This window comes from Salvia hispanica, chromosome 4 (assembly GCF_029641045.1).
Source record: "Salvia hispanica isolate PSC_SH4W2 chromosome 4, Shi_PSC_v1, whole genome shotgun sequence".
Taxonomy (NCBI): domain Eukaryota; kingdom Viridiplantae; phylum Streptophyta; class Magnoliopsida; order Lamiales; family Lamiaceae; genus Salvia; species Salvia hispanica.
In genome coordinates this window covers 59,892,497-59,914,219 of record NC_142695.1, presented here as the reverse complement: position 1 = coordinate 59,914,219, position 21,723 = coordinate 59,892,497, and the positions used below count along the sequence as shown (strand labels likewise).

Genomic DNA, 21,723 nt, shown 5'->3' with positions numbered 1-21,723 from the left:
GATTCCTAAGATCGATCGATAAACATTATAAGCACCATATCTGCTACAGTCTAAAGCTCGAAGTTGACACAACTCTGTATGTATTCTTCCAAATGGTAAATAATAGTAGTGACAATGATACCTCTACATGAAGATCCGATAACATTCATCGGTCTTGAATCATACTCGTGAAGCTGATGCTCGCTTACAGCAAAAACACCTGGTATTCGGAGCTTGTGATGCCCTTCAACCAGAGCACCATGCCCCGTTAACCGATTGCAAGAAACTATATATGACATTTTTTGGTATTTCTAATAGACTACGTGTGATGATTCAGCTAGGATTGAGCCCTGCCGTTTCCTTCCTTCCAACCTTTTTGACGCGCCCTTTGCTCCCACATTGCCGTCACCTGTTTCTGCGCTAATAAAGCCACTTCAGACTTTTCCCTTGCCTCCTCGCACGTCTCCATTCCAGAATTGCACTTGTCCGCCTCTTTCTGGTACTGGGATGTCATCTTCTTCGCTTCAAGCAGTGCCATGTCAGCACGCTGCTGATTCTCCAACGCTTCGGCTTCTCGCAGCTTTAACTCCTCCGATAGCAGCTCTGCGAAGTTCTTCTGCGTGTCCTCACTCACATCGGGATCGTGCTTCGCGCAGTCTGTGACATGAAGAGAAAATAGAAGAAAGCGGATAGGTTGAGAATTCATTGCAAGTGCGACAAGAACTAATAAAACTATAGAGCAGGGACAATAAATGCTGCACACTCAAGATAGGCAGCAGTTTCAAATCTAAATTCGGTTTCTATCGGTTTTGCATTAATAATGTGACATAAATAAATGCAAATACCATCCAGATGCAAAAGAGTGGTCAATGTGAATCAAATATAATGATCCGGAATGAATTATTAATAGGGACCGCCGCATAGTGTATAACTTAAACTAATGAGTACCGGCATAAATAATTCTCAACTTAATTAATGTGATGTAAAGAGGACTTATAGACATACTCCAATGGAGACAGTAAAAACAAGTAGGCAGCTTCTGAAAATACGCGTTATTTAATGGGTTCAGCTGTTTCTACACTAAAATTAGGGTTTAAAAATAGCACTATGTGACTAGATGAACTGAGGATAAAAGGTCGAGGACATTGTTGGAGAGTCCCAGCAAGAGGAATTCAAATGAGAACGGATGTAAAAAAAGAGAGAAATTATTCTGCCACATTCATAGCTCGATTGTGTACTTAATAACACTCCTTGATGCAAAAAATCAATGACAAGTTTTATTGTAAGGCAATTAAAACAAAGAATACAGTGGTTACCTGCAAAGGAAGCATTATGAAGTCCTGCAAGAGGCAAACAAGTAATCAGAATATGTTATTTCCGAGCAGAAGACTATGTAAAAACATACCATGCATCTTACTACAAGATATTCATGTGAAGAAAGTGACATCGAGACAAATCTCTACCTATGCCATACATCATAGCAAACATATGAAGCCTCACAATATAAAATACAAATAAGTGATCATTATCTTACTGAGAGCCACATTGCTCTTACATCAAAATTTCTGACACCTATCGTATATTTCAGTCAGTTGGTGTGTCGACCAACTGCAGAGAACAAGATACCGGTATTCAAATAAGATGCAGATGGCACATAACTCTGTCATCTCCTACATGTAGAATCCTCCCAGACTACAGTCACTAACCACCCATTATAACTCTGAATCAGCTCGATTGCATCTAAACGATTAGGCCACTAAATGGTGGTCTATCAGCATGACGATAGCCCTAGATTTCTACATCTTATTAATTACAGATTCGGGTGATAGAAGCTATAGTCTTTCAAGAATCCAATCATCCAACATAAACTTCCAGCTGTTATCGTAGCAAACAGAAGCCGACTCCACACACACACTACCATCAAATCATCAAATCACACAACAATGTAAATTCCAATTCCCACAAAATGGCTCAATCCCAAATGACACACTCCAGTCGAAAGCACGAAAACACTGTCTCACCAAGATTTAAACAACAAAAGGCAAAATCCATCACTCCATTGCTGAAACAAGCTATCTAACAGGGCCAAGTCCGCATCTTTATCAAACTAAAACCAACACACAATCATCTAAACCTCAAAATCCGACTAATTACAAAAAAACCTAAAAAAAGCAGCACGCGGAGCAATCAAACAATCACACATAAATTCATCCAAATTTCAAGCTTCAATGCTAAAAATCAAACCTAGATTCTCACAATTTCACAAATCAACACTCTAAACACAAAAACCGTGATAGATCTAGCACACGCACCTTTAGGAATCGAGAGAAGGGGCAAAGCATCACAATCACAGTTACAAGTAGGGCAAGCAGCTGAAGCAGAGGCCAATCCCTCCTTCAAGTGCCAATACAGCGGCGGCCCCACTATATACGCAGCCAAGCAAATCGCCATTAAACCAAGAACTACCTTCAAAACCCCAGTCCTCACCGCCATTTTCGCCCCTTTTCTCTATATGAATCTATCAATCTCTCTAGCTGTAATGCAGCTGAACTACATGGACGTCGAAATCAATCCACTCCACAGCTTGATCAGATCCCAATAGAATCTAGAATGCGAATCAGATTCAGAGTGTTGAATTTCACCATAAATCGAATCCAGCTCTGTAAATTACAATTCAGTCCCTGAACTTCCTTCATTTTCAATTTTACCCAAAAACTTCATAAAATCGCAAATTGACCCACAATAGACTAATTAAGACTTTCCCTCTTTCACTCTTCTTTACAAAAACCTCAGCTAAATCCTCTCTGCGTATCAAACAAGCTAAATCATCAATGGCGGAACCCAAAACCAAATACGATCGTCAGCTCAGGTATCTGCATTTTCCTCTCTTCAATTCCCACTGCACGATTTCAGTCTGTGTAACTCGATTTTTTTTAATCCCCTTTTTTTGTTTACAGAATTTGGGGCGAGCAAGGGCAAGAAGCCCTAGAGAAATCAAGCATATGTTTGTTGAACTGTGGGCCCACCGGCTCGGAGACCTTGAAAAATCTAGTTCTTGGTGGAGTTGGAAGCATTACTGTTGTTGATGGCTCGAAGGTTGAGCTCGGGGACCTCGGGAATAACTATATGGGTACGAAAAGTTTGATCTTTGATCCTTTATCAGCCCTAATTGTATTGGTTTTATGTGATTTTTTTCTTCTTAGTGCTGATTCTGTAGTGGGATTCTGTTTTATTGTGTTGTTTTGGTTGATGACTATCTAGTGGACGAGTCGAGCGTGGGGCAATCGAAGGCGAAAACGGTTTGTGCCTTTCTGCAGGAGCTGAATGATGCAGTGAAGGCTAAGTTTATTGAAGAGTATCCCGAGAAGTTGATTGAATCCAATCCATCCTTCTTTTCGCAATTTACGTTGGTTGTTGCCACGCAGGTGTGGAATATGTTCATTCTTTGTGTGTTGATGAGAATTTACATACGTTGTTCGTTTATAAATTGCTTGCTCATCCTGCCCTATGGTTCTTGTGGCTTTAGAATAATATATTTGCTTAAAAGGATGTGTGGACTGAAGAGATGTGTGCGTTTCATGTTTCAGTAGCGAACATTCAATTCCCCTTCTGGTTGTGTAGATTGAAGTTAGCATGGGATTCACAGTTTATATTCAGGAGTTTGATTGTGTCAGAAAGATTGTTCGCTTGCTTGTTGTGGTCTTTAATGTGTTGGCTTTTGAGCTTAGTTTATCAGGATTAGAAGTTATACGGTTTATGATTGGATAGATGAAGCTGCATGCTGTTTAGTATAAGTGCTCTTGGATCAGGTTGATTGATCGGTCCACTTTAAGATTGAAAATTGAAATTGTTTGATGTCATATATATGAAGATCGTCGAGCATTTTGGTGGTATGCTGTTCTATTCTGGATTTCACATCGTCTGGAAAGAGATTTTTCATTAAATCAACTTCCATCTGGTGTGAACACACAAGATTACTTCCATTTAAAATGTACTATCTTATTTTGTCTCTTTCTATATAATGTCTCGTTTTTGGTTGTCCCATTCATCAATGTTCTAGTTCATTCTATTGTGTGGGAGAATTGTATCTCGAATTCTAGTGGAATAATCATCATTTATTGAGAAACTCTCATACTCATACGTTATAACTTGTGTCTTGCGTTTTTCTTTCAGCTCGTGGAATCTTCAATGGTAAAGTTGGATAGAATCTGCCGTGAAGCCAATGTCTTGTTGATATTTGCGCGCTCTTATGGCCTTACTGGTTTTGTTCGAATCAGTGTTAAGGTACTCTGGCTGCATCTTAGACATAGCGTATGATTTTTAACTACATGGATAGTAAGTCTTGCTTCTTTTCAGGAACATGCAGTGATTGAATCAAAGCCCGACCATTTTCTGGACGACCTCAGGCTAAATAATCCATGGCCTGAGCTTAGGAGGTTTGATCTTCTCCCTATTATCTATTTTCGTTATGTATGACTATAACTCATGATTACGTACTTCAAAAAATTTGCAGATATGCAGAATCAATTGATTTGGATACAGCCGATCCTGTTGCTCACAAGCACATTCCATATGTTATTATTCTCATTAAGATGACAGAGGAATGGGCAAAAGCTCACAATGGAAAACTTCCGTCTACAAGGGATGAGAAAAGAGTATTTAAGGTGCATTATAAGTTTTTCTGTCTCGGTGATTTGGTCGTTGTCGTGTCTGTCTTTTGAGGTATTCTGGTTGGTGTCTCGATGAATGCTATAGGATTTAATCAAGGCCAAGAAGACTGCACCAGATGAAGACAATTACAAAGAAGCAATGGAAGCTTCATTCAAAGTCTTCACTCCTCAAGGAATCAGTAAGTTAAATTTACCGCTTAAGTAAAGTTAGTTGTAGAAAAACATTTGTGGTAGATCAATTATGAGCTAGACTTCCAACGGGGAAATGGTAGATTGTTTGATTTGTGGTAGATCAATAATACTTGCAGCATCCTCTTGTAAATCTAGTTGAACCGGCCAAGCATGGCATATTTTCTAATAATAAACCTGCTCTAGCTGCAGTGAATTACAAATTTATAAGGATCATAATCCAAATATAGAGGCCTTTTTGCGAATAGTGATATTTAGTCACAGAAACTTTGTTGCTGATTAGTGCAGAAGGTGCTCTTTAATCACTTTCCTGACAGCTCGATGTTGGCATCACAGGTTCAAGCCTACAGCAAATAATTAATGATACATGTGCTGAAGTTAATTCCAACTCTTCAGATTTTTGGGTTATGGTGGCAGCTCTAAAGGTAACTCGTAGCACCTTTATCCATTTAGGTTTAAAGATCTCTTCACTTGTACTTCTTCGTACATACTCAAGTGAATTTAATTAGTTTATCCAACTTTTTACTGATATTAAGCGAAACAAATGTAGTCTTGGAATTGAATGGTTGTCCAGAGATATAGTAATATTTTTGCTCCCTTTTGCTTCACAATTTAGGAATTCATAGCTAACGAAGGAGGCGGAGAGGCACCTCTGGAGGGATCTATCCCAGATATGACATCTTCAACTGAGTTAGTGACTACTGCTTTGTCGAGCCTAACAGTACACACGACCCAACAAGTCTTTATGCTGACATCGGGGTTGTTACCTGCGTCTGTTGTAGGTTATACGTCTCCCTACAAAAGATCTATCAGGCTAAAGCTGAGGCCGATTTTCTTGTCATGGAAAAGCTCGTCAAGAAAATACTGAAGAAGCTAGGTAGAGATCCAGAAAGCATCTCGAAAGCAACCATAAAAAGCTTCTGCAAAAACGCTAGGAAACTCAAGGTTTGTGCTTGAAACTTCATTCCTATTTCTGATCCTTTGATATATGTACCTCCATGCCCGTGCATTTGTGACATCTCGTATTCAACTCTCCTTCGGCATACTTGACGCCTTTTATTCTAAATGGCATGCTTGAAAAGTCTCATTACCATGGTGTTCCCAGTAACTGAATTTCCTTCTGTTTGTCCGTGTTGTTTAGGTATGCAGATATCGCAAGATTGAGGAGGAGTTCAGTTCGCCGGTTCAATTGGAGCTACAGAAGTATCTTACAGACGAAGAGTACTGGTACTCCTATATATGATGCGTTGTTTCCTTTTCTTTAAATTTTGTATCTTTGTACAATCTCTGGATTCGTTTCGTACATTCTACTAACTCTTGCCAGCACTCCAAACTCACGGTGCAGTGTTGCTGTTGGATTCTACATTCTTCTACGAGCTGTAGATCGTTTTGCTGCAAACTATAATAGCTTTCCGGGGCAGTTTGATGGGTAAAAACCTTCTCCATACGTCTTTTCAACCCGAAATATCATTACCTTGTGGCAGCCTGAATCTGATTCGTGTCCTGCAGTGAGATGGACGAAGAGATTTCCAGATTGAAAACAACAGCCGTTTCCCTACTCAACGACGTGGGCTGCAACGGATCAACCTTGACTGAAGACCTCATCAATGAAATGTGTCGTTACGGGGCTGCAGAGCTTCACTCAGTGGCCGCCTTCGTTGGAGGAATCGCCTCACAGGAGGTGATCAAGGTTCGTTCTTTTTATATTTTGTCATCTCATCTTAGTTTTACGAAGGTCTCAGCATTGTCTATTTGTTCGAAACTGTAACTGAGGCACGTGCTCTCTCTCGTCTGCAGCTCATCACCAGACAATTCGTTCCAATGAGTGGGACTTTCATCTTCAACGGCGTGGATCACAAATCACAGCTGCTGTTACTTTGAGCTCGAAAAAGCAACAGAGACGTATGTGCCAACCTCAACAACAAAAAGTTTTCCAACGATGCAACGACCTTTTTTCTGAGGCTCGACTTTTACGTAGATGGCTCAGCGCCTGCGTTAGCCACGAGTTCTTGAATCAATATAAACTTTGCTGAGATTATCATCCCCTACGCTCTTGTCGTTGTCGTGCTGTTTATACAGGTTGAAGATTAGATTTTGGAGCTTGAATTTTCTGAGCTATAATCTTACCTTTATTTTTGGTTTCGTTTCATATCAGAAAATATAATTGTTTCCAACCTATATCATGATTGTTAATCATTTTAAATAGGGAAAAAAACTTGAGAAGCATAGTAAAATTGACTAACTGCAAACACTTAAAATTTAAGTTCCATTAATTTTGCCATTCTTGAAAATTACAACTGGAGAAACTATTCTGCTTACAACAACAAAATTGAAACCAAAATTCCAACATTGTATATTCTCTATATCAACAAAAAAGATGAGAAAGAGAGCTAGCAAATGTATGAACTATTCCAATTACAACAACAAAATTGGGAGAAAAAAAAAAACAAAATAAACCATCACCATCAAAATTCCAGAAATTTATCCAGCAATAGCAGCAGCAGAAGCATTGGTGGTGGGCTTGTAAACACTGAACTCACCAAAATCTCTTTTACCACTGGCAAAAAAAATGTCCAACATCAAATCCTTTGGACATACCAAAAAATATATATCAGGTTTTTTTCACATTTAATCCGAAATTCGATTTTTATGATTTCATGTATGCTCATCTTCTAGAAGAACCAAGAAGAAAAAGTATTGAAGATTTCCAACATTTACTAAATGAAACAAAGCAATTTGTGGGCATCAACTTATGTCAAACTAGAGAGTGTACCTGTGCTTAACATCCCATCCACCCGGCAAGAAACGGGGATGGAGAGCTTCGACGAAAACATGTCTCCATCTCTGACAAAACTCGCGAACCCCATCTTCGCCATGCTCCTTAAGCAGATATTCGACTACCTGCTTTCCGTGAGGTCCGTGTCCTAATAATGACATTTTGGAATCATTCTTTAGCAATGTTTCATTTTCCTCCGATGGATGAGTCGTCCCATTTGATAGTTTTCCGCCCCCAGAAGTATCATCATTGCTGGAGATAGAAATGCTTTCGATTCCTGAAACTATCTTTGTATCTGATAGAGAATCATCAGCGTCAATGCTGCATGGACCAGTTACTTTTGCGTCCTCTAAAATGTTGTCATCATCTTGTTGATAACCATCTGTTGTATTGGTGTGCAACGAATCCTCATCTTCATCGTGTGATGCATTCTTGACGGTGACTGGTGGCCTGCCACCAATATCCTCTTCAGCATCAACTGGATTGCTACTTTTTCTGAGGTGTTTGAATGTGTAACCTCTCTTTTTCTCGAATCTTCTTCTCTCGTGAGGACTCATTCCGACTAACAAAGCCTTTTCAAGATCTTCGTCTGTTATTTCTCTACCTCCATAGTATGTCATGACTGTCTGCTCAAAGTAAGAGACTGGTAAGCATATTACAGAGAAAAGGGTTCGATCCACATTACTGTATCGAAGCTGAATTATATGCCTATTCAACTTTTGACTCTTGAAGAAATGTTGAAGATATGGCATTCTTAGCTTCTTACCTGCATTAATTCTTCACGGCGCTGAGATGGCATTTGTGGTCCGTGGCGCAGCAGAGCCATAGAAGCAATACGTAACTGTAAAGGAGACACGCCTATCTCCTCACACGATGCAGGCAAAGATGCAGGTGTATTTTGTGTCTTATCCAAGTCAGCAACTCTACGGATAAATAATGGTATTCCAAATTCAGCAGCTACTTGCTTTTTGTACTTTTCAGCAGCAGTATGAGCAATTTCATGACAATCCACACACAGAAGGACAATATCATGCGAGCGATGACTTTTCAAATGCTCTGGAAAATGTATTCTGTAGCAAGAAGGTATAATTCTATATCGTAGATAGTGGTTTCCTTCGCCACAGCCAACACATATATTTTTCTTCTTCTGAATATAAAAGTCGTTGTCCTCATCTTCCGGGCGTCCTTTGGGCTCAAAGAGAAGCATGATGGACAGAGGATCTTCTTCTACAAGTTTTGCTAGATCCCGGTTCAGATACCTGAACAAAATGTTAATATTTAGCTTGCACAAAATAGGGAAGTAAGCATTGAGGATACAGCGCACGTTCATCTAACCATTGAAGCTTTCTCTGATCACAGTAACATAATAATCGTCCATCACTGGCATAGATCTTGCAGTTGTGATAAACAGGGGACTTGCATGAAAACTTCTGAACAAAAAGCTGTCGAGAAGCCATCTTTGCAACCTGTTTTGAAGCTCTAAACCCGTTGTGATTAGGGGTGATTCTATTGCCTATTCCCAGGGTAGTTTTGGACAGAAGGGCATAGTTATATGCGGAAAGAGGACAGCTACCGCCTTGGCCGAGGTGTTCCCGGATGCACATTTGAAGTATATCATCAAGCTTGGTAATCTTTCCTTGAAGCAGGCAGAACAGGTCGTCCAAATGAGAACAAACTACAGGAGATGGAGTTTGGAGAGGAACCATTGTCACAGATTCAACATCTGAATCAGCTTCGAGCATACTGCTGTAGATATCAGCTTCGGTAGTTGGGATTTTAGCTGCTAGTGCAATGATCGCGTTATCTGATAAAACAAATCTAAGGCTCTCATCATGGAGGCGGGCCTGAAAGAATTTGAAATCTATTCAAGTTAGCTGTTTCATTATTCAAGATGTATCGGTAGTAACACTAAGAAGATATTACTACAATTTAAGAATATAAAGCAATTGATAGAGCTAACCATTAAATCCCTCCATACACACAGTCGTCTCACAAGTTCCTGAAACTGAAAAGAATATTCTTCATCAGTATTATCCATCCCAGCTCTACCAATAACAATGAAAAATATTCACAGCCAACATAATACCTTCTCATCACAAAGACTTGGCGAAATATTTCCGGGATCATTTAAACACCGAGAAACGATTGATGATGCAGCCAATTCTCCAGTACAAGATTCGATATCTTTTGCAAAAAGCTGTAAACAAGTTGCATTTGACCGTCGACTAGCCTCGAGAATAAAATGGAACTTATCACCAGGAGATGTATTTTCTGAATCACTTATTTTCTTTAGAATGTGAGTTTGGCAAACTGATAAAAATTGAAAATAGGAGTTCGATGGTTTTTTTGCTTCTGGTGAAACCAGTGTACTTGAAAAGGAGAGAGTTTTTATACTCATATTAATATACAGAACATTTTCTCAATAAGTCTTTCTTTTATTATCTTTTGCAAAGAAGGATAGTTATGGAATACACGAACATAACCAATTAGAAAACGTACCATTTTCCAGTTGTTTAAGCTCCAGGCATAGACAATATGCTATATACAGCAGATAGTGTGCATCCACTCGAGCATACTGGATCATTTCTTCTGACAAGGGACGTTGTCTCCAGTCCTCTCTCTACAAGTCAGATGGCTACCAAGTCAGTGCATGATCATCAAAACAACTTAACTGGTGTTTCCAGCTAACTGAGATGATAGTAAAAAAAAGAGTGCCTTTATTCCGCTTTCCACAGAGCTCATGCCAATTCAGGAAATATAAAGATACATTTAATTATAGTTAGTAATGGAAACCTGCAACAGCTTGTTTGTGGCAACACCGCAATATGTTTCAAGCAAATACGCCAATGATTTGTGAGGCTTTGATAAGATATCACATGCCTGCAATACATGAGTAAAACAGCACTCATTAATTTGATAAGAAGCTACTGTATAAATGAGCATACAATCTGGACGACAAGTATGTAATTCGAATAGTCTTTAAGATGCCCTAACTTCTCAATGGTTTAGAAATCACCAAAAGTCAGATAACCTCCTTAATGGCTCATATCAGATGAAATAAAAAAAAAAAGATTACGTCTTGTAAATAACCTTGGCCGTGTCAAATAAATTGACAACATAGATGTGGAAATCTCTTTGAAGCCAGAGTACATCATTATGGGCACCATGAAACACCTGTTTCATAAAAAGAACTTCTTTACAAAAAGAAAAAAAATATATAAGTAATAATCAAACTTTAAAGCATGAAATGTAATGATATCACCTTGCATATTGCAGGATTGGCGAATACAGGTCTAAGAAGCCCCATCACATCATGTAGGGCAATTGTGTCTATCAAATAATCCTTGCTCATAGTGGATATCTGCATTAACGCATATGCATATCATGGTCATTTACAAACGCACATCAATGAAAACCGATTGAATTAGAATAATGCTTAAGTATCTTTTTGTTTCTTCCTATGGCTGTACATTATTTATCTCTTTCTTTGGGAACAAGGTTGGCTAAAATGTGCTCTTTGATGTTCCAATTCAGAAAACAACTCGAATCTGCATTTTTTTCATGTAATTAAGAAATGTAAATAGAACATGAGAAGATAAAGCTCATACATATCTAACACACACAGAAAAACTTTAAAAAATCTGGAACAAATAAAGACTAAGCATTCAATAATCATCCCTATGTAAACAATTATAGTTCCAACAACTAATTCATCAACAACCTGAAGTACATAAAGTTATTAACTTAAGTTATCTTAATCACAAGCACCATGAAGTTATTAACATTGATCATACGAAACACACAATTACTAGTCAAACGTTTAGAATGGAAACACCATATGCACATTGCAAACAACATGTTCTTGCAAATTCAAGCCCACGGCACACATATAACCGACAAATGAGTTGAATAAACTGAGACAAGCAGACACAGGGAATGCAACTTCGATTCTAGAAACACAAAATATGAACCTGAATTAAAGCTGTGAAGCCTAAAAAGGATCTCAAACCGTGCTGCTCGGTATCCACCGCAAACACCTCCTCGTTGCTCAAATCCGCCACGAGCTCTCTCAGCTGCTCCTCTGCCTCAACCCACACATACTCACCTCCCATCTCCATACTCCACTTCTCACACCCATCAAACAACTCCAAAATCCCCACATTTCCATTTTTGATCAGCCTCGAAATTTCCCCTTTGTATGGATGCAAATTCAATTCCTCCTCTATCCACAGCAGTAATCAAATAACTCAACAAATTAACCAACAATTCTCTATAACAAAACAAAAACTTAATCAACCAACAAGAGAGTGAGATTATACCTTCGGCGACAGAATCAGCTGCGTGGAGCTTAAGGTGTTTGAATTGAGAGTGCGAATTATCCGCCAACACTCGCTTGAATTTGTATTGGGGCTTAAATTCCGCAATCAAATAACAAGGCTTACACCGTTTTGACTTCGCGAAGAATTGCTTTATGAGATAAGCAGAGATTGCAAGTGCGAAGAAACAGGTGGCAGCGATAGCGAGCGGTGTTGCTCTGTGCAATTCATTTTCCGCCGCCATTGATTAAACACATCAGTAATCGAAAGGCGCCAATGCGATTCTTCTCCGACGCCAAATATCAATAATTGAACCGAATTAGCCTATGAATTGGTGGTCAAACGCGACAATTTTGCTAGCTGATTAAACTCCTGAAGTAGTGGTGCTTCACCGTTGAAGACAGAGAGCCGCCATTGATGAAGCTGAGATTTTTCTTTTTAAATTTATGGGCCGAAGAAATTGCCTCTTTGAATCGGGCTTGGCCCAATCACTATGGATCAAACGCTGTGAGTTCGGCCCATAACACTTTTTTTTTGTGATGGACAAAATCACAAGTTATAATGAAGTCTGAATATATAATTTGTTAATTTCTTGTAAACTATTGAAAATTTTAACGGCCATGTAAAGTCAAGAATTTTAAACATAGTTTAGTTTTTCCTGTGAAATTTAAATGTTGCATGAAAAGTCATGAACTCTATCGTACTACTATGTAAATTTCTCATCCGACCCGACCCGATAGATTTTCGACACAAATTTATCCTACATGACGCGCTGGAAGCGTGATTTGACAAATGACACATTTAGGGTTCAATTCGAATTGTGGATTTAATGCCACTTTTATGCTTAATTCGATTTGTAAAATTCGATTTGTATGTTTATGTCGATTTGTATGTTGAATTTCGTTCAACTTGTACGTTTGTGATAAGTTCATGGTCAGATATTGAAAAGATAGAAAAGAAACAATTAGAATTAGTGGAGTTTTACCAAGTCACGCCTCTAGCGCGCCACGTAGGATAAGTAATTGTGTAATCTATCGGGTCGGGTCAAACGAGAAATTTACACAATCCAGTAAAGTTCATGACTTTTCATGCATCATTTAAAATTCACGGAAAAAATCGAACTATGCTGAAAGTTAATGACTTTACGGATTTCTCATGACTTCGTGGATTTGGTTCGGCCAATTAATTTAAGGATTTCGTCTGAGTCATTTAACGCATATAAAATTTAATCACACTAGCATTTCTTATATTTGATTATATATTTTTATATAGTGTTATGCATCACAAGATTTGCCATAAATCGAAATTGATTTCATTGATCCCCAAATATATGCCTCAAGGTTTTGTAGTCCCACCGTACATTATTTATTATGGTAATTAGTTATTCATTTAAATAAATCGATTTCTTCATGCTATCTATCTTTTTCTAGAAGGGTTTCTAAGTTATCTCTCATTGGGGATGCAACCGAATAAATATTGTGATTTGAGTGTTTATATTCGAAGTCAAGAACTGTGTGTGTGTGTGTGTTTTTGTGTGTGACAAATTAAAATGTAAATTAATTTGTTTACTTGTATGTGACCATGTTTGTTGCTGCATCACATGATTCTTAGGTCAATGGTCCACAAAAATTGGTGATATCAAACACCACACTTTAATCACATTATTCTTGATGATTTGATCCATATATTTTTTGTAATATCGACATGATCAATTAATGGTAAAGATATAAGATTGTGTGATCCATTACATTAGAAGTAAAGGACCCCATATGCCCAATTCTTGAGGGACTCAATCATTTTGATTGTGTCCATTGTAGTGCATATTAACATTGTGTTTTCAAAGACTATACAATTCATCAACAGTATCAACGGTCCTAATGACTATTCCTTTTGCTAATACGGAGTAGTAGATATCCGAAGAATGCGATAGTTGGCCTAGTAATTTAAATTTTATACCTAAAGTCAATGGTCGATATTTTGACATGTAGTATTAATTAGTCTATGCAACTCGTTTTAAAATTCACATGTGGTTTCATTGATGCATTCATTCTTCCATTGAAATTCATTTCAAAATATGATGATATTTTCATGTGTTTTTTGTAATGAATTATTTCTTCTTTTTAGGCTTATGCTCTACTCGGAAGAAATTATAATTTTTGAATTTTATGTTGGATATGAAAAACAACATTGCTTTGCATCAAGGCCTATCTTTAGAAAATCTCTTTGTTGTGCCTATTATGGGAGAAATATCTTTTTATCAATTATTTTCTCTTTATGGAAACACTAAAATTGAAGGTTGGCTAAAGCAAGAAAGAATCATGTGAAATTCTGGCTCAATAAAGTGATAGCACTTATTCAATTCCCTTTTTCTTTTCATCTTTTTTTTTTTTTTATCATATATACATAAGTAGAAAGAGAGAAAAAAAGCTCAATATGAGTGTTGCATAAGATTTCGTTTTCATTGTGAATAAAGGAAGTTTTTTTCTAAATTATTAAAATTTGAGTTGTAACAAACTTTGTAATGTGACACAACCCACAATTAGTGGTATAAATTATCATTATATACTTTTGACCCCATCATAACAACAATTATTTTAACCCTCTTGTTTTTATTTTAACCAAAAAAAATTAAATAATATATTCCTAACATTTTTTAAATATATATTGACAGCGAAATCGATCACATACATGTATGTGTGGAGTATTTTTCTAACTTATCTAAATTCAGGTATAATTATTGTCTTACTATCATCACGTACATTCAAAATATTAATATGTACAAGTACTTACACAAAATTAATTTTCTAATTATTTGAGGAAATAAAACTATTATTTTGAAATTGCAGTGAATACAACGGCTACTGATAGTACAACATTGTTTAATCTTGTCTAATTCTGACATAATCCAAACCGACCAAATTTGAGAAAAAGGTTAATTAAGCTGCAAATCCTATGTAGTTTCAAAATTATAGATAAACATGTTTTTTAATTATGGTCTGGATTTGAATTTTAATCAGAAATGACTAGCTGTTAAATTTGTGCATGTTTGTCGTTTTATGTTATGTTTAAAAAATAAAAAATCTGACATAAACAGAACAGTGCTCTAACAATTACTTGCCTTTTGTGTATTTATGATTTACAGTAGGAACAATACTTATATATAATAATATATGATTTCAGTTAAGAAGGAATTATAGATAATTATGTTATTTCATATTTGAGATGTGTATATCTAAAATATAATACTATAAAATAAACACTCGATAACTATTAAAATAATAAAATTAATTCTTGCGACAGTGTCACATACTTGAGTAATTTATTTCATATTCAAGTATTAATGTTATTTCGTAGATAGGTGGGTGCATTTATTTAGCATCGTGGTCGTCATGGGTTAAAATGGACGTTCTATTTTGACACTATTATTTTAGTTAGAGATATAATGTAGTTATATTTTTCACTAAAAAATAGTAGCAATTCAATTTTCTTGAACTCTTTTTATAGTGGCACATAAAGCTCAGTATTATCTAAATTTTTATGGTATTTAAGTCTTTATCATTACAAGCTCATCTTCATTGAATTCCCAAATTTAATGATTTGGTTAAGACTATCTTACCACAATCTTTTTCAATTAAATCATTAAAACGAAACTGGTAGTTCGAGTGGAATTTCAATTAATTACAATTATGTTAATTGATTAGCAGTCTAATTACTGATAGGATTGTGGGACAATTGATGTGAAATTATCAATCTATAATTTTTGACTTTATATGAAATTTTAGGGTTGTAGAAGTTATATGGAGAAATTCTTGGATTCTAAAGTCTCGCCTCATTAAAAATAACACAATTCTTGGAGGAATTTTATTCGTCAATTCTTTGACTTCCAACATAGCATATTAATTTTTAATCCTACATAATAATTATGGAGTTTAATTACAATATTACATTCAAAGCTTAAATTTAGTCAACACCCAACTTTATTTTTAAAATAACATAAATTATGGTCATTATTTATTTCATGACTATGATAATTTAAAGGTTTTTGGCTTTTTAAACCAAAATCTTTTTCCGAATTCTGTTTTTTTCTATGAACTATGAGATTTGTTTTTAAAACCACGAACTTTCATTTTGTTAGGATTTTCCCCCGGCGCGTCAACGACGAAACCCGGGTTGTCTACATGTCAATTTTAATCTTATTTGTCACTAAATTGATTACTTGGATCCTATTTGGCACAATAATACATACAGTCACAATTATTACATAACAAATGATAACTTTTGAATAAACAAAACACAACTTTAACATTTTGAATTATGTTATTCGGGTCGGGTTGGGAAAATCCTAACGAAATGAAAGTTTGTAGTTTTAAAAACAAATCTCATAGTTCATGGGAAAAACCGGAATTCGGGGAAATGTTTTGGTTTAAAAAGCCAAAAACCCTAATTTAAACCTTAGATCTATTAATAGGGGCAAAGTCTTATCTGGACAGGGTAAAGCGAGTGATCAATTCCACCGTCGGTCTATGAGTATTGTTAGGAAACTTTATTAATCAATTTTTTATTGCACATGAATCTGTCTCCGTCCAAACGTTATCTTTCTACATGTCATCTATCGATAGAGGACATATATCATCAAAACTTTAATGATTCAAATAGTTAGTATACCATCTTCTACGAGATTCACGTAGCGTTTGCGGTTCCCTTTATTTTTGTTCTCCCTCTATCCATTTTAAATATGACCTTTTGTATGAAACGGAGAATAATGAGAGTCAACAGCGAATAGGAAAAAAAATGCTTTCATAATTCAAACGGTGTTAGACAACAGTAACAAATTTACAGCGACCCTCAGCTAGCGAATTTCGATCTGACGGATTCTATACCCTAAATCTTTACTAATTAGAGAGACATCGTCTTATCAATAAAACTATGCCTTAACTTAAAGTGGTCAACCCATGTAACTTGCTTATAGATACATGAATATTTAACCTTAATGATTTTCTAACAAATTAGGAAGAGTGTCAAATGACAAAAATGACCCTATGAAGAATTATGACACGTGGTAGGAGGCTGGTGTGAGAAATGGACCTAGATACAGACAACTGCAGTTTCCCACGTGCTGGGGAATGGAACCTGTTTATTAAATCATTAAACATTGCAAAATGTAATGAAAATAATAAAAAATTATATATATAAAAAATTTATTCTCCAAATTTAAACCAAGCCATATTGCCATTAGATCCTGGCACGTGCCGCCAGCCAACCTTGGGGCCCACTTTCGTGGGGCAGTCATGAGCCAATATCAGAACACTAGATCCCATTTTGCCTTTTTTCCAAGAAAAATAATTAAAAATATATTACTAGTATATATTTTTGAAAATAATTTGTTTTATAACTATTATGTCATATTATGTGTAAAAAGTTAGTTTTTTATGAGTTCTTATTTCAGGTTAAAGTGAAAATATAGTTATGTCGTTGGAAGTAATACATTGTATATTTTTTTAAAATTCTTTTAGCTAATTGCATTAATTTGTTATTCATATGTCACCTTTCAAAAAAAAATTTAGGAGTACTACTATTATGCCCACCTTCCATTAAAAACCCTATACTCCCTTTGTCCATCATTAAAAGTCCCATTTATGAATGACACGAGTTTTAAGAAATGTTAAGAAAAGTGAATGTAGAAAAGTTAATGAAATATGAGACCTACTTGTATATATTAGTTTTAAACAAAATGTGAGTTGAATGAGTTAGTGGAAAGCGAGACCCTATTACCATTTACGATAATATGAATTGAGATTTCTATTCGCAGACAAACTAAAATGGAAAAACGAGACTCCTATTCGCGGACAGAGGGAGTAGAATATTTATTTACACTAGTCTCAAATAAAAAGGCTCTAGTGAAATTCACCACATGATCCACCTAAGAAATAATTTCATTGCAAAAACAAAAAATAAAAATCATTTAAGTACTAGTAATATTTATTTCAAACCGTAATAAACTGCCCACCGCGGTGGCATTTGTTCTGACAAGGACAGTTAGTCAGTCTTCCCTCACTTGTATTTCAAGTCCCTTCCCTGCAAAGTGTGCTCATCTCTCATCACACACACACACACAGACAGAGGTTAGAGAGAGGCAAAGAATAAAGTAAAAAGAACCACAATGCCACCCTTTCTTGATCTTCACCTCTTGCTCTCTGATCCTTCCTTCTCTTGATACAAAACACTAATCCCATCAAATTCTGAGGATTTGGGATCAATAAAAATTTCATCTTTTTTCATGGGCTTTTCTTGAAAAAAGATTGGAAGAAAAAAAAAACAATGAAGAACAAAGGAGGAGAGCAGTTTTCAAGAAGTGTTGTATCTCAAAAATGGACTCTTTTTCTCTGCCTTGGTAGCTTCTGTTCAGGGCTGCTCTTCACCAACAGGTATAATCATCCATGCATATATTTTCTCATTAAAATTCTTGATTTTTGCAATTATTCATTTGATTGTGTTTATGTTATTCATGTCATTTTTAAGATCCCAATTCTTGAGTTTAGTACTTTTCATGGATGTATATATTCTTGTTCTTGATTCTTCTTTTTATCTTCATCTACTTTTATGATGCCATTTTTGGCTAATTTATGGTGAGGGGACCTCTTGATCACAAAATTTTGATAGCATCTAATTTTAGAATATGTTACATTGCTTGAAGCTCAAAGATAGGGGCCTATGTTTAATTATTTTCCTCTCCATAATTCTACTTTAGTTTGATTTCTTAATCACTACATGCTTCCTTTACTGCAAATTTCTTAAATCATGAAGTAGTAGATTGCTCTTTAATGCTAGATTGGCCCCATCAATAATTGTGGAAGTTGCATTTGTAGCTTCTTAAAATCAAGCTTTTCTCCTCATTTACTTTTTTAGTTGGATCCTAACTTTTTATGTACATTAGTATCATTTCTAATTAATCAGTATTGTTTGAAGATATGTGTCTAATTTTGCGATATTGAGTCGAATGATATGTTACTAATGAATGAATGCATTTCGACAGAACATGGATTTTGCCAGAAGCGAAAGGCGTGGCAAGAGCGACAGCATTTGAAGCCGAGAGGCTAAAGCTCGTTGCAGAAGGCTGTGATCCAACATTTGTGAGTATCATCATATATCGCCTCCTTTCCATTGTGTAGAGCTATCAGCAAGTTCTTAAAGACGAATCTCACTTTTACGCGTTTTCGTCTGTGAACAGAACAGTGTGAAAAGGGTGCCAAAGGAGATCTTCAAGGAAGTTTCCAACACTCAACATGCTATAAAGTGAGTAGTTTTCTTGATTTTTTCCCCACATTTTGGTTTTAGGCCTTTTTTGTTGAGTTTGTGTTTGTGACGATTTCTCGTTCTGTGATAGGACGCTTGACAAGACCATTTCCTCGTTGGAGATGGAGCTAGCTGCAGCCAAAGCAGCGCAGGAATCCGTCCTCAGTGGCGCCCCCTCGTCCGAAAATGAAAAGGGTTCGACTAAAAGAAGGAAGTACTTCATGGTTGTTGGAGTTAACACTGCTTTCAGCAGCAGGAAAAGGAGAGATTCAGTTCGTGCAACGTGGATGCCACAAGGTCCGTTCTTGAATCCTCGTCCGTGTCCAAATGTTTCCTTTATGATTGCATCTAACTTGAATTGAAAAATAGGAGAGAAACGACGAGCTTTGGAGGCAGAGAAAGGGATAGTAGTCCGGTTTGTCATCGGTCACAGGTAACAAAATCTCACATATATTCGATTCATTGTCAGTAAAATAAGTGTATATCTTGACATTTTATTTGCAGTGCTACTTTAGGAGGAATACTAGATAGGGCCGTCGAGGCCGAAGACCAGAAGCACGGGGACATCATGAGACTGGTGAGCTCGACTCGAACACTTCTCCCTCTCCACATCCATTTTAGGCCTTACTATACTAAATTACTGAGATATGGTGTGTCTGTGTGTTTAGAATCACGTTGAAGGCTATCTCGAGCTGTCAGCGAAGACTAAGGCCTACTTCGCCTCTGCTGTCGCGTTGTGGGACGCAGAGTACTACGTGAAAGTCGACGATGATGTCCATGTCAACATAGGTACAACACAGCACCATCTGTATCAAAAAAATTTCATCAAGTTTTTTGAGTGATTTTCATTAGTCCTATGTTTGAAATCTTGCAGCAACGCTCGCTGAAACGCTAGCTAGGCATCGGAGGAAGCCTAGAGTTTACATCGGATGCATGAAATCCGGCCCCGTCCTCTCCCAGAGGTACATCTATGTTGCAACCTTTCTCTATGAGGAAATGAGTTTCTAATTAGATTGTTTTTGGTGCAGGGGAGTGAGGTACCACGAGCCCGAGTTCTGGAAGTTTGGAGACAACGGGAACAAGTACTTCCGCCACGCGACAGGGCAGTTATACGCCATATCGAAAGATCTAGCCACTTACATCTCAGTAAACAAGTAAGTACTACAAGTTACCAAACAAACACACATTTTTATTTCATGAAAATGGACTAATGATCAATTTTTTTCCTCATGTTGCTAGGAATGTTCTGCACAAGTTTGCTAACGAGGACGTCTCTCTCGGATCTTGGTTCATAGGGCTAGACGTGCAGCACATAGACGACCGGAGATTGTGCTGTGGCACGCCTCCAGGTGAGTAGATGGGACATCAAATTATCTATGTGTGTGTGTGGAGTGTGATGTTGGTTTAATTTGGTGATGCATTCGGATTGCAGATTGCGAATGGAAGGCGCAGGCCGGGAACATTTGTGTTGCTTCGTTCGATTGGAGCTGCAGCGGGATATGCAGATCAGTGGATAGGATAAAGGAGGTTCATAGAAGATGTGGTGAAGGTGAAGATGCTGTGTGGAAGGCTAAGTTCTGAGAGTTAGCATAAAGATGCACACAAAGGAGAGAGAGGCTTTGCAAGAACTTCTCCATTTTAGAAGAGAAGAATGCAGCTGCTAAAATGCAGCTAAGGAAACAAAGCAGCACTCCTCTTGTCCTTATTGAGATCATTGTATTAATTTTCTTGTGCTTTGCTTTTCTCCTTTATCCACTTTTGTAAAAAAACAGTTAGTACTATATAGAAATGAATACAAATAATACCCCCTCCATCCCACAATAATTGTTACTTTTGGTTTTGGCACGAGTTTTAAGGAATGTAAAGAAAAGTTGGTTGGAAAAGTCAGTGGAACATGGAACCTACTTTTTTGTATTGGTTTTATAATAAAATATGAGTGAAGTGAGTTAGTGGAATGTGAGACATACTTATCATTTATGGTAAAATTAAAATGTGATAATTATTATGGGGACAGACCAAAATAAAAAAGAGTGACAGTTATTGTGGGATGAAGGGAGTATGAGTATGCGGCCTAGTCTAGTTTATTGGGTTGGGCTGAAAATTTATTGGGTCTGTGATTGTTTGGTTCAGCCCAACTTGTTTGAGTGATACTATTATTATGGAAATATAGTTGGGAATGTGGAATTCAAGAATTGTAGAAAAGAGAGGGGATAGAATTATGAGAGAGTTTAATTAGGAAAAAATAATTATATTTTTCATTCATTAATTATTGGAGTTTCCACAAAAACTAGTAGAATCAATCAATCATCCACTACATTTTCATTTTCAGGTCAAGTTTTCAACATTGTAATTAATATGGCTCATTTCAAAATTTATATGAACATATGATAAAAATTTTATCAAGTCAACTAGTAGTAAACCAATTTATTAGTGCCCTACATGGACAAATATCAATGACATTGTACCATAAATTTGGTCCCATATAATAACAAATCCATTG

At 36.6% G+C, this 21,723-nt stretch overlaps 4 protein-coding genes across 6 annotated transcripts; 2 read left to right on the top strand and 2 right to left on the bottom strand.

The window, feature by feature from the left end:
- Positions 1-63: 63 nt before the first annotated feature.
- LOC125195550 (uncharacterized) lies at positions 64-2,547 on the bottom strand. The gene is made up of 3 exons (XM_089069763.1): positions 2,292-2,547; positions 1,296-1,319; positions 64-636 (listed from the first exon to the last, which is right to left on the bottom strand). The coding sequence occupies exons 1-3, from the start codon at positions 2,470-2,472 to the stop codon at positions 317-319; spliced, it is 525 nt and encodes a 174-aa protein (XP_088925889.1). The 5' UTR covers positions 2,473-2,547; the 3' UTR covers positions 64-316.
- Positions 2,548-2,719: 172 nt separating this feature from the next.
- Positions 2,720-6,987, top strand: LOC125192447 (NEDD8-activating enzyme E1 regulatory subunit AXR1-like). 2 transcript variants are annotated; one of them, XM_089069762.1, is made up of 14 exons: positions 2,720-2,848; positions 2,937-3,109; positions 3,241-3,404; positions 4,153-4,263; positions 4,336-4,415; positions 4,493-4,643; positions 4,735-4,828; positions 5,175-5,263; positions 5,455-5,528; positions 5,621-5,783; positions 5,980-6,065; positions 6,184-6,267; positions 6,348-6,528; positions 6,636-6,987. In XM_089069762.1, the coding sequence occupies exons 1-14, from the start codon at positions 2,811-2,813 to the stop codon at positions 6,717-6,719; spliced, it is 1,572 nt and encodes a 523-aa protein (XP_088925888.1). In that variant the 5' UTR covers positions 2,720-2,810; the 3' UTR covers positions 6,720-6,987. The 2 variants fall into 2 exon arrangements, with proteins under 2 accessions (XP_088925888.1, XP_088925887.1); XM_089069761.1 differs by having other exon boundaries at positions 6,163-6,267.
- A 103-nt stretch (positions 6,988-7,090) lies between these two features.
- Positions 7,091-12,295, bottom strand: LOC125196241 (Polynucleotidyl transferase, ribonuclease H fold protein with HRDC domain-containing protein). 2 transcript variants are annotated; one of them, XM_048094675.2, is made up of 12 exons: positions 11,934-12,295; positions 11,586-11,836; positions 10,877-10,975; positions 10,705-10,788; positions 10,408-10,494; positions 10,114-10,234; positions 9,701-9,885; positions 9,575-9,619; positions 8,950-9,458; positions 8,381-8,873; positions 7,612-8,240; positions 7,091-7,424 (listed from the first exon to the last, which is right to left on the bottom strand). In XM_048094675.2, exons 1-12 carry the CDS (start codon positions 12,172-12,174, stop codon positions 7,418-7,420), a joined length of 2,751 nt encoding a protein of 916 aa, XP_047950632.2. In that variant the 5' UTR covers positions 12,175-12,295; the 3' UTR covers positions 7,091-7,417. The 2 variants fall into 2 exon arrangements, with proteins under 2 accessions (XP_047950632.2, XP_047950631.2); XM_048094674.2 differs by having other exon boundaries at positions 7,091-7,395.
- Positions 12,296-18,068: 5,773 nt separating this feature from the next.
- Positions 18,069-21,133, top strand: LOC125192932 (putative beta-1,3-galactosyltransferase 2). The gene is made up of 11 exons (XM_048090607.2): positions 18,069-18,355; positions 18,964-19,060; positions 19,159-19,223; positions 19,315-19,520; positions 19,593-19,656; positions 19,728-19,800; positions 19,892-20,012; positions 20,098-20,185; positions 20,252-20,377; positions 20,463-20,572; positions 20,656-21,133. Exons 1-11 carry the CDS (start codon positions 18,249-18,251, stop codon positions 20,802-20,804), a joined length of 1,206 nt encoding a protein of 401 aa, XP_047946564.2. The 5' UTR covers positions 18,069-18,248; the 3' UTR covers positions 20,805-21,133.
- The last annotated feature ends 590 nt before the right edge of the window (positions 21,134-21,723 follow it).

Bases quoted from the DNA above. Each gene is read 5' to 3' on its own strand.
- LOC125195550 (XM_089069763.1), bottom strand. From the start codon at position 2,472: ATGGCGGTGAGGACTGGGGTTTTGAAGGTAGTTCTTGGTTTAATGGCG. The intron at 1,320-2,291 runs GTGCGTGTGCTA...TGCCTCTTGCAG, and splicing joins CCTTCTCTCGATTCCTAAAG to GACTTCATAATGCTTCCTTT. The intron at 637-1,295 runs GTAACCACTGTA...TTCATGTCACAG, and splicing joins TCATAATGCTTCCTTTGCAG to ACTGCGCGAAGCACGATCCC.
- LOC125192447 (XM_089069761.1), top strand. From the start codon at position 2,811: ATGGCGGAACCCAAAACCAAATACGATCGTCAGCTCAG. The intron at 4,416-4,492 runs GTTTGATCTTCT...AAAAATTTGCAG, and splicing joins CCATGGCCTGAGCTTAGGAG to ATATGCAGAATCAATTGATT. The intron at 6,529-6,635 runs GTTCGTTCTTTT...TCTCGTCTGCAG, and splicing joins CCTCACAGGAGGTGATCAAG to CTCATCACCAGACAATTCGT.
- LOC125196241 (XM_048094674.2), bottom strand. From the start codon at position 12,174: ATGGCGGCGGAAAATGAATTGCACAGAGCAACACCGCTCGCTATCGCT. The intron at 10,976-11,585 runs GTTCATATTTTG...GCGTTAATGCAG, and splicing joins GCTTCACAGCTTTAATTCAG to ATATCCACTATGAGCAAGGA. The intron at 8,874-8,949 runs GTTAGATGAACG...CATTTTGTTCAG, and splicing joins GATCAGAGAAAGCTTCAATG to GTATCTGAACCGGGATCTAG.
- LOC125192932 (XM_048090607.2), top strand. From the start codon at position 18,249: ATGAAGAACAAAGGAGGAGAGCAGTTTTCAAGAAGTGTTGTATCTCAA. The intron at 20,186-20,251 runs GTACATCTATGT...TTTTTGGTGCAG, and splicing joins GGCCCCGTCCTCTCCCAGAG to GGGAGTGAGGTACCACGAGC. The intron at 20,378-20,462 runs GTAAGTACTACA...TCATGTTGCTAG, and splicing joins ACTTACATCTCAGTAAACAA to GAATGTTCTGCACAAGTTTG.